This window comes from Helicoverpa armigera, chromosome 14 (genome assembly GCF_030705265.1).
Source record: "Helicoverpa armigera isolate CAAS_96S chromosome 14, ASM3070526v1, whole genome shotgun sequence".
NCBI lineage: Eukaryota > Metazoa > Arthropoda > Insecta > Lepidoptera > Noctuidae > Helicoverpa > Helicoverpa armigera.
In genome coordinates, this window is record NC_087133.1 from 9,476,246 (window position 1) to 9,492,050 (window position 15,805).

At 34.2% G+C, this 15,805-nt stretch overlaps 1 protein-coding gene and 1 long non-coding RNA gene across 2 annotated transcripts in view; both read left to right on the forward strand.

Moving 5' to 3' along the window:
* The window catches only part of LOC110373319 (C3 and PZP-like alpha-2-macroglobulin domain-containing protein 8), a 199,708-nt gene that overhangs the window by 149,120 nt on the left and 34,783 nt on the right, over positions 1-15,805 (forward strand). Inside the window, exons 8-9 of the mRNA XM_064037709.1 lie at positions 8,009-8,137; positions 8,716-8,867. Of these exons, the coding sequence (XP_063893779.1) occupies positions 8,009-8,137; positions 8,716-8,867 (281 nt within the window). The remainder of the gene's footprint in view (positions 1-8,008; positions 8,138-8,715; positions 8,868-15,805) is intronic.
* Positions 3,882-5,332, forward strand: LOC110373321 (uncharacterized). Its single transcript, XR_010277140.1, has 2 exons — positions 3,882-4,954; positions 5,233-5,332. It is a non-coding gene; the product is annotated as an uncharacterized LOC110373321 (long non-coding RNA).

Sequence of the window (15,805 nt, forward strand, 5' to 3'; positions counted from 1 at the left end):
TGTGGCAAAGGACCACGTCGCATAAGAACACATACGTTCATTATCATAATTGTTTTAAAATGTCACTGGTTTTTCATCAAAGAGTTCAGCCGAGCGGGTGAGGGCTAAAAACTCTTTCGAGAACAAAATTAGCCTCTAATTAGGGCGCGTTTTCTGAAGGTCACTAGACAGAGGCTTGGAGGGCTTTCACGCTGGAGTGCTACCGGTTTTGGGGTCGGTTTTAATTATAATTAACTTAACATGCCTACACTGGCGTATGAATATGAGATTGGCAATGTTTAGGAGCAAACAAGACAAAAATCTGTCTATTACAGGTAGACGCATACTGTTTTTCCTTTTCTTGGAAAAAATTGCAAATTCTTATTCAATAATTCATAAATATTTTCCCGATACTCAAAATCCGATAATCCCAAACCCAAAAAGAACATGAGATACACAAGATACGAAATACGAGTAAGATATCGCCGAACCTCAGAACACCCAAATACGAAACTCATTGAAGCGCAAACTAATCGGCGATCCACCGAATTGTGAATGTTATTATTTAAAAAAGAGATCCCTTTTAGTACAGAATATAAGCATGTTCAAGGGACACGATAAAGGAACAATAGAAAACAAATGAGGTGTAAGTTATTCACTGCTCGCTGCGTAATGGGCCGGGTGGGGTCCGATCAGCAAAAAAGAAGGGATATACGCCTTTTAATCTAAATTTATATTTTCCGAGGGAAAAGTATATTTATAAATAAAATTATGAGAATTGTTTTGATGGGAAAAGATTGGGGAAAGAGCTTGGATTGTTCGATTATGACACAGGAGTACATTTGGAAGATGTCTCTTAAAAGCATGGGGATCTTAAGCGATGCTTGGTACTGTGACTAATTCTATTCACTCTTTGATGATTTTACGTTACGCGTTTGTGTTTCTATCAAAACAAAGACATGACATGAGTTTGAGGAAAATAATCGCAACAGTAGATTATTAGATAATACAAGTTCCTATGATATGAACCCTCAAAAACCCTCATATAAAGATGAGAACCAGGTCATAGCCCACCTAAAATTACCATCTCCCTAAACTAGAAAACTTTCCAAGTCTTTCCAACTATTTCACTTAACAAAGACATCTAGTACTGAAAGAAGCATCAGAATTGCGAGAGATTTTCATATCTTACTCAAACCAGTCGCTTGGTACTTGGTTTTGTCTCGAGTGATTATTTTGCAACTCAAATTGAAGTTTGAATTAACTTTTGTAAGGGATTACTCGTGAAATGGAGTGAAGAGTTTTGTTTTAGGAATTGTTACACCTTTTTAATTGGGAGTGATGTAGTGAGCTGTGTAGCGTTAATTCTGTTATGTAAGAAACATTTTGATTGAAAACTGAACAATTTTATACAATAGGGATTGAGATTTTGCAATTGCAGTACCACACAAACCACTTATCTACTATTTGACAGGTATTAACAAGTAGCCAAATATGGATGTTAAATATAACATATCTGTTCTCATCATCATAATTTCAGCCATAAAACGTACCTACACCGTATCTTTTTTTCATTTGAAGATAAAATTTGTTCGTTGCATGTCACCAAAACTTTAGACGCCTACAAATGATATAAATTTGTTTTGCCAAGAAAACCTTCTACAATTCCACTACATTTACTTTTCCTTCATCGTATAAAAATACATCAGGGTCCCCACACTACAATAAGCTTTTACCTAGGGTGCAGGGTTGCAGGATATTTTTTCAATTAATGCCAACTGACCATTGTGAGGCAGACGTCCCCACACCAAACAGATTTCTTTTGAAGCTGTTTTCCAGTAAATTTGGTGCAGACCCTTTTGACGTATGTGCTGGTGCAAATCAAAAGAGATTGCTTCTACTTTACCAATTCTGAATTTGAGAAGTAGTTAGAGAATCTGTAGACTTAGCTACACATCATCATCATCTGTGTAGCCCTCTCCCAACTATTGAAGAACTACTTGCGATACCCGGGAATTAGCAGCCCAGATATTCTTCGGGAAACAAAACTTCATAAAAATCACTTTTGCATTTTCCATAAAAATCATATATACATTCAAATAAAATCAAAATCAGAACTGATTATCAACGAACTTATAAAGTCGATCATAAAATCTATAAGTAGCCTATAACCGCTAAAGCGTATAACTTGCGTCCCAAAGCGTTAAAGTCAAGGGACGTGAAAGCCTTTTTTCTATTCAATAATAATTATACTCAGTCTCATGGAAATTATTACGGGAGACATTATGTGACTTTTTCCTTTTTGACAAAGTTATATAAAACTTTGAGATATGAATAGCTGTTCATTTTACGGGTCTCATGAAAAGTTCGAGTTAGAATTTATGTATGTCTATCACAATGCTGATTTTTATAGTTAGTTTAATATATGGCATGAAAATCCATTGCTTATCTCTTAAAATTTTACTGAAAGATGTGGAAATCCAAACAGATTCGTCGTCACAGCCTAAAATGTCCACTGCTGAACTAAGGCCTCCAAAAGCCAGGAGAATAGCACTAGGCATGCGTATTGGTGAGTGTGAAACACGTTGGTCTGAACCGCTTGCAATGCTGATAAAAACTGTGTAAACAGGATAGAAAAAATGGAAACAAAAATAGTAAAATCTGCTACTTTTGATATAGGTAAACAACAATATATTACACAAAACATATTGTACAAAAATATCTTTTGATATCTCAATCCGATTTCCATCCTAATAAAATTTAAAGAGACTACAAACCTTCTATGTACTTAACACCACATACAAATATATCTCAATTTTGCCTAGAAGTGAAATTCAATATGATATATCTATGTATATAAAAATAAAGGCCAATAAAGTTCTGTATCGGCGTCGACCACGCGACTCAAGGGGCTTAATATTTACGACATTTGGATCTAAAAAGGGTTCTCAATACCAATAAACGGACTGTACGTATATTTTTATATATATTTTTGTTTGAAAAGCTACTTATTTCACACGTTGTGTAATAAATTGTAATATTATTACCTACTATATTTGTGTGAGTTTTCTTTATATACAAAACGCTTTTGAATTTTTTATAACACTGCCATCTAGTGTGGATTAAAGAAACTAACAGTTACATTTTATCACTGCAAATGTGATTCAATCTTTTCAATTCAATCACTCGTATTTAAGTGCTAGAATAAAATAAAAATACCTGTTATTGTTTTAGGTAAACACGCAAAATAGGTCAATACTTTTTTCATCAGAGTTTTTAGGTTGAGAACTCATGCACTTTTTTCCGAAGTATTGGACTTTTAGTAAGGACAAAACTTTACAAAATACAAGGAATTCAACTCACCAAATAGCAGAATTTATTTCAATAACAACACAACTCAAAAACTAAACAAAATTTTGGACGACGTTCACAAAAATAAAAGTAGCAATCATCCCAAATAAGTACATTTGTATTCTACTGTAAGAGAAACTACAAGCTCTTGGCACTATTTTTGTATGAATCATATTTCACAGTAGAGGCAAACGTTGCATATGAACCCATATTTTACACAAACATTACAGGGAAACTGGATAATACTGGATATTTGAACTCAAATGATTTATGATTGCACAATATTATAGAAAATTTCACAATATTGGGCCTATAGTTGCATAAGTTGTGAAATTCTTATGCAATAGTGTGGTTTTATTGATTCATCCTAGTTATATTGATTGCGAAATTCTTACAAATACATATTTGAAAGGATTATTCTATTCCAGAACATTTGTCTTACAAATACACAGACAAAAGTCACTCTTAATTTTCACTCATACAAATTCAATGAGCTAAGTTACGTACTTGCTCGTCTGTATTTAGGTTATCAAAATTTTACTACAGGGACAAATAAACTAAATTAACTTCTCACACAGACAATTCCTGTTTTATTAATAGTGAAACCTCACAACTGTTTGTAATCAAATAAACAAAATAAAGACCAATTTATCAAGTAGCAACTCTATCTCGAAGGTACAGAGTTGAGATTCCTTTGACGCTGGTCTGACTATTATCGACGCCGATATAAGTCCACACTTCAGAATGACTCACGTCGAATAAAGGTATATAAAGCCTTTCAACGACTGTTACGTGCCATAAACTAGTCGACGGCTTTACTTGATAGTCCTACAGTTTTTTCCTTAAAATGAGAATTTCGTGTAAACGTTCCGGCTCAGAAATGTGCGATTTTTCTGCTCTAAGTACGGAGAAACAAGAGCTAGTTAAAATGTTCGTTGAATATTTGCAATCGGATGAACTTAAACACCATGGGCATGGACACGGGCATCATGGTCACCATGGGAAGTTTGGAAAGCATGGCCATGGAAAGTTTGGACATTTTGGTAAGCATGGCATGCATGGTGGACGGCATGGGCCCCATGGCATGCATGGTGGACGACACGGCCCTCATGGCCATTGTGGGCCCCATGGACACCGAGGGCACCACGGTCACGGCGGTCATGGTAGGCCACATGGTCACTGCCACCGCGGCCGTCACGGTCTGCATGGTAAACACGGGAAGTTCTGGGCGCAGTGGACCGTTGACCTAACTGAGGAGTCTGATGACTCCCAAAATATGGTGGAGACTGGCCGCAACCCATCACCACCTCCAGCTGAGACAACTGATCAGGAAACAGAAGGGAACAACACTGATAACTGCAAATGTTCCCGATTCGGACGCAGACATGGAGGCCGTTTTGGTAAATGGAAGCTGCTTAAGAAAAACCAAGTACCAGTCGCCGAGAATTCTTCTCAAACCGAGGATAATACTGAGAATAGACAGGAAAATCTAACTGAAATGGTGGAAAACATCAACATTGATATTACTGAATGAAACAATTGAAGGTCACGAAGACAATGGGACGCACTTGACCAATCAGTGACGCCAGGGTTTTTACCTTAATATAATGATACTATATTTGGTGTAGGTAACATTTTATTTCCTTTTTTTCGCTTCTTTATTTTAGATGATGAACGAGGCTTCAAAGACCTCTTAGGTAATTCGCTATTCATCATAATTTCCTTGATGGATGGCTTTTTAATTTTTAATCTTTTTGCTGTAGCATTATTTTGTTTTGATTTAACTTTGGATAACTTTTTGTCTTACAAAACATTAACTTTTTTATTGTTTAGTATACGGTCTTTAGGATATTTTTGTTCTTATAATTTGCTTTAATCTTTGTGTTTATTTTTATGTTTTAGCTCACTAATTGTTGCATTATAAAAACCATGAATAGAGGTTGATATTGCTAAAGATGGTGAAATATGATGTTCTGCAAAAAGGGCATATAAAGCAATAAATGTATGTGGTAGCAAAGGAAAATATATTGAGTAAAGAGATATTTATTAATACAAGCTGAGATAATATGCATATAATGACATAAAGAGTAAAGGTAATAATAATAAGTCAGGTAAGAACTAATAATCATAGAGATAAAAGAAGTTGTAATCTTTTCCATATTAAAGAATTCATTTAATAAATAAAATGGTGTTTTATTGATTTCAGATGAATTTTAATTAGTGACTCAGCCAGTTACTGTCCATAATGAATAATAACAGGTTGATTGAGGCCTGATTGACCAAGAGGTATTAAATAAAGGAAAATAAGACTAAAAATACACAAGATGTCATTTACATTGGTCTCAAAAAACAGTAAAACTACAGATACATGACTACATACAATGGGAAATAACGTTTTGCTCGGCATGTGATCAATCATAGACTACGCAATAACACTTTATCTATACTAATATAATGTATACTGATAAAGTTTGTATGTCTGTACTGCCAGACTGGCTCTGCAAATACTATTTGCACGCAAAATGGTTTCAGTATTTAAAGCTAAACTATGACTTACCAATCTTGTGGTCAGTATGACGTAGGTATGGAGTAAAGTTGTCCGAGTGCGTTGGAGTCGCTGGGTTTTTTTATGAGGAATTTCTTAGCCACATGTTTCACTAGCCAGTGACCTCAATTTGGCTCCTGCACTATATATGACAATGGATGTAACATATAATGTACTTGATGTACAATGTACATATTTGTATGATACATACGTAAGTATATTGTTTCCTATAAAAATGTAGTTACTCAGAAGTATATAAACATCATCAACAAACACCATCCGAAACAAAAAAAAAACTTCTATCCAACGATAATGACGTTCAACCAGTTTAGCTAGAAGGTAGTTTTACTCCTTTGTAACATAGTCTCAAACAAATAAAGATAGCTACTACTATTCTTCGTCTTACCACTATAAAATGAAAAGGTCATATGAGGTCAAAGTGCCTAAACAATAATAACGATAATATTACAGTTAGGACCAAAGGTCATTGAACCAACAATCACCGTTAAATAAATATAAAAGTCTGCTATTGTGTATTAAGAGTACATAACATATGTAGGTATGCTAGCAAATGGTTTTAGGTATATTTTTTATCTACAATCAGATTCGAAGAATTACCCGCTATACAGATTAAACAAACAATAATATTAGTGTAGATAAGATAAAACATAATCTTGCCAATTTATTTGTTTGTAATACTATAATAACCAGATAAATATTAGGTATACTTATCTGCCTATATTGCACAATGTTGTGTTATAGTGTGCTGAGATAAAATCTTATTTATCAATCTCATTCATTGACGCGTTATTCGAGGAAACAGCTGTGTATAAAAGAGTAAGTAATACTTAATAACATGGCACAAATGTCACTCATTAATACTGTTTTTATGAAAAATCATCAAATAGGGTCCCACTCTGGGTCAGGGAGTGTCAGACTCTTACTGACTGAAACCCACCATGTTCCCAATACAGCCCTTGATCTACCAAGGCCGTGGTAACTCTCAAATAATACCGCAGGCGCCGCGCGATTGTCCGAACCGTTTGACGAAAACTGTCTTTTACAAAAAGAACGGTAAAGCCATTACATGATTAGGATATACTTTCTTTTTCTACAAGTTGCAATTTGTTAAAAGAAAATAACGTTTGTATTTTATAATCCAATCTTTTGAGGAAAATATACGGATCATCTATTCTATTCAACTGATATTTTGTCAAAATAAATGTTCCTGTATTTTCAGACGATATATTCATGCTGAAATGAATTTCAGTGTTTCCTTGCGAACATTAATTAAAACGTATGCACTACATTGATAAATGATGTTACATTCTCTCTCTGAACATGATTTTACGTGCATTTTTAATGTTGAATTTACATCCTATTTTGAGTAAACATAAATAAATGTACTTTATATTGAAAGAGTATTTTAATTATTAAATATTTTAAGTATATTAATTATTGGTCCAATAAAATTATATTATCTGAAATAAAATGTGTTAGCGAGCCACGCGCCATCTATTATCAGACAATGGTACTTCCCTACGTTATAAACTTTGCTTAACAACAACTAAACAAGGTTTCAACTCCATCAAATGAAGCAACAAACAACGCACTAACACATTACCTTTAGAGTATTACCTACTAGCTAAGTGTATATTATGTAAATGCATGCCTTTGCAATATTCACTATCTATAGTCATTATTCACAATATAAGAAGGAAGATTACTGGCACTCAGTTGCATATTTTAAAAGGAGGCGACTGTCAAAAAACAAATGAAAAAGTAATTAATTATTTCGGTCCGTGGCAAATAAGAACCAACAGCTCAAGCTTTATATAATAGGAATATGTGTAACTTCTACTAAGCCCACATAGGTCTTCGAGTGATCTTAGCCAAGAGCCTTAACCTTAATTTATCCTAGACTTTATAGCTGTACCACATCTGTCTGCCCTCACCATATTTTTTATATGATTCTTCTTCCATACTTTTCAGATGTCATCTCACCGGTAACATTATTTTTATTGTCTTTACACAATGCACCCTTAACAGGACCCACGAGCCACAATTTGGCGCCTTAAAAGATGACCTACATAAACGCATAAAAACCTAACATTGCCATATCAATTGTTGCAGGCGGAGTTAGTAGCAGTGGAAGGCAAAGAGATAGAAACCCACTACGTGTTAGCACGGGAGAGAATACGCCGATGGAACTCCACTTCCAAGTGCTATCTGCTCGTGGAAAACTTGCCAACACCTCTGCAGGTAGTTATTAATAGTTGTGCTAACGTAACTAGTTCTAAAGTTTTGAAGTTCCGTCGTTATGTACGATCAGGGGAAGTTGTTTTGTTAATGTTTTTGCTGGGGTGTTTTGAATTTTATTTGTAGTTTTGGTTGTCAAACCTGCAGTTTTTCTTTTATTTATATTTATGTTAAAAAAAGATTCACAGGAACTACTTATTCAAAACTTGATGTTAGACAAAAAAATTTAATAATAATGCTTTCCTCATTTAAAAGGTTGGTGCACCCAAAAACTTGAGGGTACACCGAGTCTCTTTATAAAATTAAATGTGAAAAATAAATATTCCGAAACTTCATTCATACACTCATGTCCAATCAATCAATGTCCTTTGATGAAAGCTGCTTTAATCACGCATGATATAAGTGTATATAGTTAGTATGTAAGAACCCATGCGATGGTAAGAACACAGTTCGCAATTTATTTTACTTGTCCACATTGGAAAATTTATACACAAGTCTTGTAAATACGAACACTTATTCTGTCAATCATCTCTAAATATCCTTCATTCCTCAAAAAGTTTCAAGGTTCCTCTCTCCACCAGGCTGGCGGCATAGCAAGTGCAAGCGTGTGGTCTTCCTGCGGCTGCCGACAGCGCCTCCTAGCTGCGGTTACCAGTGGCGGGCGCGCGGTCCACTGGGCAGCCGTCCCTGCCCCGCCGGCCAATGATTCCGATCTCTGCCGGTTTAATTATACGTGAGTAATTTGGAATGTTTTTTGTTGAGAATTTTACAGGCTTCCAAAAAGTAAGTGGTTCTAAATTGGGTTCATATTATATTGGACCAAGTTAGATGGAAGTTTGGCCCTACTTACGTACTTCCATCTAACTTGATCCAGTTATCAGTCAGTCAGTCATTATCTCCCTAGATAAAGGATCTTGAAGATCGCTGAAGTGGATCCAGTTCTCAATAAAATTTAAATGATTAACTTTTAAATAAACCATTAAAACACTTGCTTAGTTTAAGCCGTAATTTCTCGCTCCCAAGGGCCAATTTAATTACCCAATAAATAACCAAACCCGCAAATTCGGCAATCATACTTACTATTTACTCCTCAAGAAAATTACAGATAATTTCACATTCGACTTTCAATTTGACAGCATCTGAAATCTTTACAACCTTCTCGTAAAACAGAAATAACCTATAAACTTGGTTTTATTTCTACAAAAGTCATTAAATGTACAATTTTCGATTCCAATACTAAAGCTTCGTTGTTCTAGGAAAACTCATTTAGTTGTTACATCGAAGATCTTTTGAATATCGGGCCTTAGAGCTTTGCAATTGCATACAACGGATCTTCCCTCTTTGGAAATAGAACTGTGTCTCAAAAGGGCTTGAGTATTGCATAGGTCTTATCTGTAAGAGATTTGTCATATGTATATAAGGAATGTTTGAAGCTTTACGTTATTCAAGATCTTCCAAGAGATTCTATATTGTCAAATCTTATTAATGTATTCTCGATTCTCCATAATAATATCTCTCTTTCTCGTCTCCATTAAATACAAAATTTAAAAGTACGTAAGCCGTTTCCCCACAACAAAAAATAATAACACTCTAGAATATTTTTCAGCCGCTGGCCAAAAAACAAAAGCCTGCGGTGTTCTAAAATCAAAACATTTCAAATGAAAAAGTTTTTGCCGGTACACCAAAATCCATCAACACCCATTGATACCTAGCCATTACTATATTATAATATACCAATTCGACCACAATAAAGGCCCATAACGGCCCTTTCACACGGCAGTCCAGTTTTTTGCAGGATACCGTTTTTTGCAGAATCCTTTTTGATCGCTAAAGATATTATATGATAGTGTTCACACGAGCAAACCATATGCAGGATCCTGCAAAATGCTGTTCCCGTCGATTTGAAACTGGAACGTTCGTCCAGTATAAAGCGGGAATCTTGCAAAAACGGACGCTGTGTTCACACGTAGTTCAGTTTTGCAGGATACAGTAAAATGCCGGTCCCGCAAAACTGGACTGCCGTGTGAAAGGGCTGTCACAATAACTTACCCATAAACATTTAATTCGCGTGGCTTTCGATAATTAGCCACAGAAAATCCATTAAAAAACATTATGGCTCCGTCGTTAAAAAGGACTGATTAAGTTCAGGCAATTAAAGAGATGAAGTGTTTTCTCGATGAGCTTAATTATGCGAAACGAAAATAGGTTAAGTATTTACTGAGGTCAGTGTACGGGTGAATAGGTATGAGTACTTTAAAAAAATATTGTGGTGTAATCAACTGAATGGAAGTATTTTTGGCACCATTTTTGCAGTATTACTTGTGTGAAAATCTTTCATTATTCGATTGTAATTGATCTCTCCAAATAATATAAACACTGAATTGGATATGCCATAAATTGGTGTGTAGAAATTACCAAATAATGAGACAGAACGTATAAACAAAACTGTGCTTATCTGAAGTTACTTAAGGCTACAAAAGAAGACTCAATTTGAGTAGCACCAACTTCGCAATCTTACTAGTGGCACGATTACCTAAATGGTCCTCTAAAGAAGAGCCAGCAAGAAGCTTCATCGTGTTAAGTACTAGGAAAAAGTATCATAACATTACTCGGCCACTTTTCTTTAAAGCACCCACTCCAAAGAAGAAGCCAGCAAGAAATAAAGTCCCATTTTCCATCTATATCACTGTGCCGACACCGTGTCCAATTGATTTAAACATTTTAAAACAAACCGTCTGGAGAATTAAACACTGTGTTGCTCGTGTAATGGAATTAGAAATACAATAAAAACATCGTCCGGAGAGGAGACGGTTATTCTCTCAGTGATTTATATGCATTTTGGGAATCGTCCGGGCAGGATATTTAAATGCTGACCCCATTTTTTTAAGTAGCTAAAAGCGAAATAAGGTTTTATTTGAATACGAGTCTTTTGTGCCAGTTCATGCAATTCTTTTTAAGTGGCCCGTAAGTTTTAAAAGAATCATAAGTTTAAATAGAGCATTAAAAAGCCAAAGGAAATTGTAGGTATTCGTAGTTTTCGGTTCATTTGAAAGATATTCAAATATGCAACGGTCGAACGTAAATACTGTTTTAGGCTATTCCTAAGTTTATTGTTCAGATTATTTTTTTTAGCTTTGTAAAGCCATAAAAGACTGTTGATGACGATGACTATAAAGTCCTGAATGAGAGACTAAAAATACCTGAAATATGACAGCTGTCAATAACTCATTCCCATTCAAATGACAATAGGTCAGCCAACAAAAGGGATCTCAAAGCCTATTGTTGCGTACTATCATAAAATTTTCACGTGCATTACGAAGCCTTAAAAAAAATACAAAGCCAGTTTAATAACATAATACATCGAATAATATAAATATTCGCGGAAAAGCTCTCAAACAATTCACTCAAAGCGCGCGGAAATAAATGAATGTTTTGGCGATATAAAAATAAAAGCGAACGAACGACTGAATGAATAAAAAATATCGTTCAATGTGTCCGTGCCGGGATGGAAACAAGATTATACCTGTTTTGATGAATGAGCCTCTAGGGTCAGACCGACATTGTACCAATTTTGGTGTATCTGCCTACGCTTTTAGTAGGGGCATTAAAATTTACATAAAAATTAAGGCTGATTTTCGTGTACTGTAATATGCATTATTTATATTCAGTCTGGGTCTATTTGCCGCTTGTTATTAAGGTTACGATGTACACAATTAAAAGCCTTCATAGTTGCATTGAAGATATGAAGCTGACTGTTAAAGAAACTGATGCAGAAAATGGACCTTTAATGCACGTTCATGCGGCGAAATAATTAGGTATTCAGGATGCGATCAGTAGTTCTTTTCGGATATAAACTCTTACTTACCTACTGCGCATATACTTAATATTTTTTATCATTTTCTCTTATGGAACGTGAATAGAGCAAATAAAACGTGTCAACTGAATAAAAAAAAAAGAAAATTATTGCCACAATTACGAGGCACCAATTTCCAAAAGTTAGAGTAAACATAAGTTAGTTACTCTTGCAACTTTCTTAAGCGTTTTTTACTTCCCAAAAGTCAAAGTTAAAATAGCTTCCAGGGATTCATTTAATACAAAGTTAGAGAAGGTTAAGACAAGGTCACAACTTGTAATATTAAGCAGGCTTTTTGTACTTTTCAATGTTCAAATAACTTAAAATGGAGAAGTTGGTTGCGCTAAAACTCACGTTTATTTCCTTTAGAAAAAGCAACGAAGCCGAAATACTGAGATATTATGCGTGTGTGTGTGATATTAATTACATTTTCTGGCTTTTTTAATTTCAATGGAGATAGAAGATTTCAAGGTTTTTCATATCAGTGACCGTGAAGTGTATTTGATTGACGCTTAATTTGTGGTCAGTTTCATAATTAGCATAACGAGGCAAGACATTGAGAACAGCATTAGCACATGTAACTTAAACATTTAAAAAATATATATTCATATTTTAAATATCATATCCATTACAGATAACTCAAAAATCATGGGTATCACCTATCCTTCCACATAACCGATTAACAACCCAATCCGCTTACATATTCGCAATAACAGCGATCATTTGTCGACAGCACAGCAAATTGTTAGGGAACTCGCCGCGACATTTTGCCTATCCAACCGAACAGAGGGAACATGACATTGATGCGTTGCGTTCCCGTGCCGCAGAACTGAGCTGTATTAATTGAAAACCTATAGTCGGTGCTGATGTATTTGTTTGTACAAATTTAGGTCGTAATAGGGTAGAAATAAGTCGCAATTTTCATTGGATTAACTGCTTCTTTAGATGTGGAAAGCACAGGACAATTTTATGCTATCACACTTTTCGCTGGAGGCTGATATGATGGTAATACTTTTTCACGAGCATTTTCTATGTGCAATTATGTTTCTTATCCACCTAAGAACTCAGCAGAATCTTTTTAGACTGAAAGCCAACCCCAACATATGTAGTTGGGAACATAGTTGGCTCGGGAGATGATGATCCACCTAAGAACTGAGACCATCAACAAGGCTTCAATTTGTGTAATTTCATAGTTAAAATATGTATATTTTCTTAAACGAACAGAGGGGACATACATGACATTGATGCGTTGCGTTCCCGTGCCACAGAACTGAGCTGTATTAATTGAAAACCTATAGTCTGTGCTGATGTATTTGTTTGTTGGAATTAAGACCCTAACAAGGTAAAGATAAGTCTCATTTTTGTTTGGATTAACTGCTTCTTTAGTTATGGAAAGTAAAGGAAAAATATATCGATGCCTAAAATTTTACACATTTTCATGAGCATTTCCTACCTGTGACAAGGCTACAATTTGTCTAAGTGCGATAGCCAAATATATACCTAGATATCTTCTTCTTCTTCTTCTTAGCATTTATCCCGTCTTGTGACCATATACCTAAATATAATTTGTGAGATATATTTTGATATCTAAAGCCTATAAAATCGAGCCATAATATGAAATGAAGTGAATCTTCTATTTTCTCGACACTGCTTTTAGGGAGTTTCCAATCAGTTTAAAAGCTTGGCCTCGATTCAAAGATTCCGATGTTCAGATTGATGTCTAAATTAATACGTTCTTGGAATACTTTAATAGTTTCTGGTTTTATTCCCAGCTGAATTTTGTAATCTTCTTAAATACTGAAGAAAATTTAAAAAACAACACAAAAAATTAGAAGTCAAAAATTGACAGTTACATACTTCGTGTAAAAATCAAAGTAAATACGGAAATATTTCGGTTTTTGCTTCACACATAATATAATTTCCAAAAACGCTTCAACAGATTCCTCAAAAACAAAAACACATCAGCACAAAGAACAAGCTTTTCTTAAAAAATTCCGATACACCAGTTCCGAAATCACATTAAAGCACATTAGTACCAAATGAATAAACATATGGGGCATTAAGGAATGCGATAAAATGCGGAAAAGAATGGCGTACTTAATCTACTAACATTTTAATGGAGACATTAGGACGTACATTGTACCTACAATCATTCTTTGTAGAAAACCTTACAAGGCAATTGGTTTAGTATGAAATGAAATGAAATGAATTATTAATATCCCAAAATTTCAGTTGCGTTTGAAAACAAACGAGTAAATAGATTTGTTTTTATTCTCTAAATGAGCACATTTATTTACTTTATTGTAGGTTTAATTAATTTTTGAATAAATAATAGTTTTCGCTTGCGGTATCACCCGCTTCCCGACGGAACTGCTAATCGCACCCGGATAAATAGTAGCTTTAAATGCTATTTTCATCAAATTCCATATAAATCAATCATCCATACATATACAAAATTTCGCGTTTATAAAATTAGTAGATAAGATATAAGTAGATAAGAGCACAGGACTTTTTTCTGTGTTCCACATTTATTTGGTATAGGTACTTCCTTATTAAAAGTCAACTATGTCAACCTTTTGCATATTACTATAAATATGTAATAATAAGGTCCTGTTGTTCTTAAAAAATATCAAATTTTCTATTCCTAAATATTAAAACAATAATAACCACATAAAAAGTAAATATACGCTTTATAAATTCAAGAATCTAGAAACCTAAATTCTGTTAAGATTTATGACAAGATTTGTATCGCGGACTAAAATTAATAGGGTCACTTTACCGTGACGTTATCTATTAGATAATTATTATTATTATGTAATTGCGACGTTTATACGATTTACTATAGCCATAAACGAGCCTTTGAGGTCATTAGGATGTCAGATAGTGGTGAAGATTTTAGTTTATCAGGGTAACTACTGGGGTTTTCTGGGTTAAACGGTGTAACAGGTTGAGTTGCGTCATGAATGAATTGAGAGAAATATTAAATACAGATGAACTGATTTATACTCATGTAAACAACATGTAATAAGCTAAAAGTATATTTTTCAGTTTAGTTTACAAACGATTTAGTTACTAAGTAGTCATTCTTTGCGGTTCAACTGACGTCCCCATAGAGCTACGTTCCGCAGCCCTATAAAAAGTAGCCTGTGTCCTTTCGCACTATCTAGCCTATCTGTACAGGTATGTAGCAAACATTTAATTCGGGTCTGGAGTATTCGTAATTTTTTTATCGACCTTGTTAAAAAAGAAATGAATAGCAACCGCTACTAATTTCAAGTAAATAAACAAGAAAATGAATTCTAATTAAAAAACCACATAATCTACGAGTGCAAAGTATTTAACGACTAAGCCGATTTTATATGGGAAATTAATTATTTTTCTCTATAATCCATAAAAGATCCATTACTGTATGAATAAAATTCGCTTGGTAAATAATTTCGAAGCCTTTGGGATTACAAAATTAATTATTCTGAAATTAAAATGTCAGCCATTCGGTAAATGAGGAACGAACACGAAAAACGCGTATTTAATATTTGTGTGTATTTGTTAAATAAAGCAATATTTGTTCTGAGCAAATAGGTATTTAAGTATTTTGTTTGTTTTTGACTTTCTCGTATTGAATAATATTACTTGTATGTTTTAAGTAGATTGACATCTTCGCAATTTATACTTTTAATATTATTTTTAATATTACCCAAACTAAGGTTTATATTAATGTTTTTGCATCTTGGATACTAAATGGATCGTATCTTTTAGGAACTAGTTCTTACTGATCGAGTAAAAAATTGCTCAAGAAATCTCCTTTCTTGTAGTTCTAT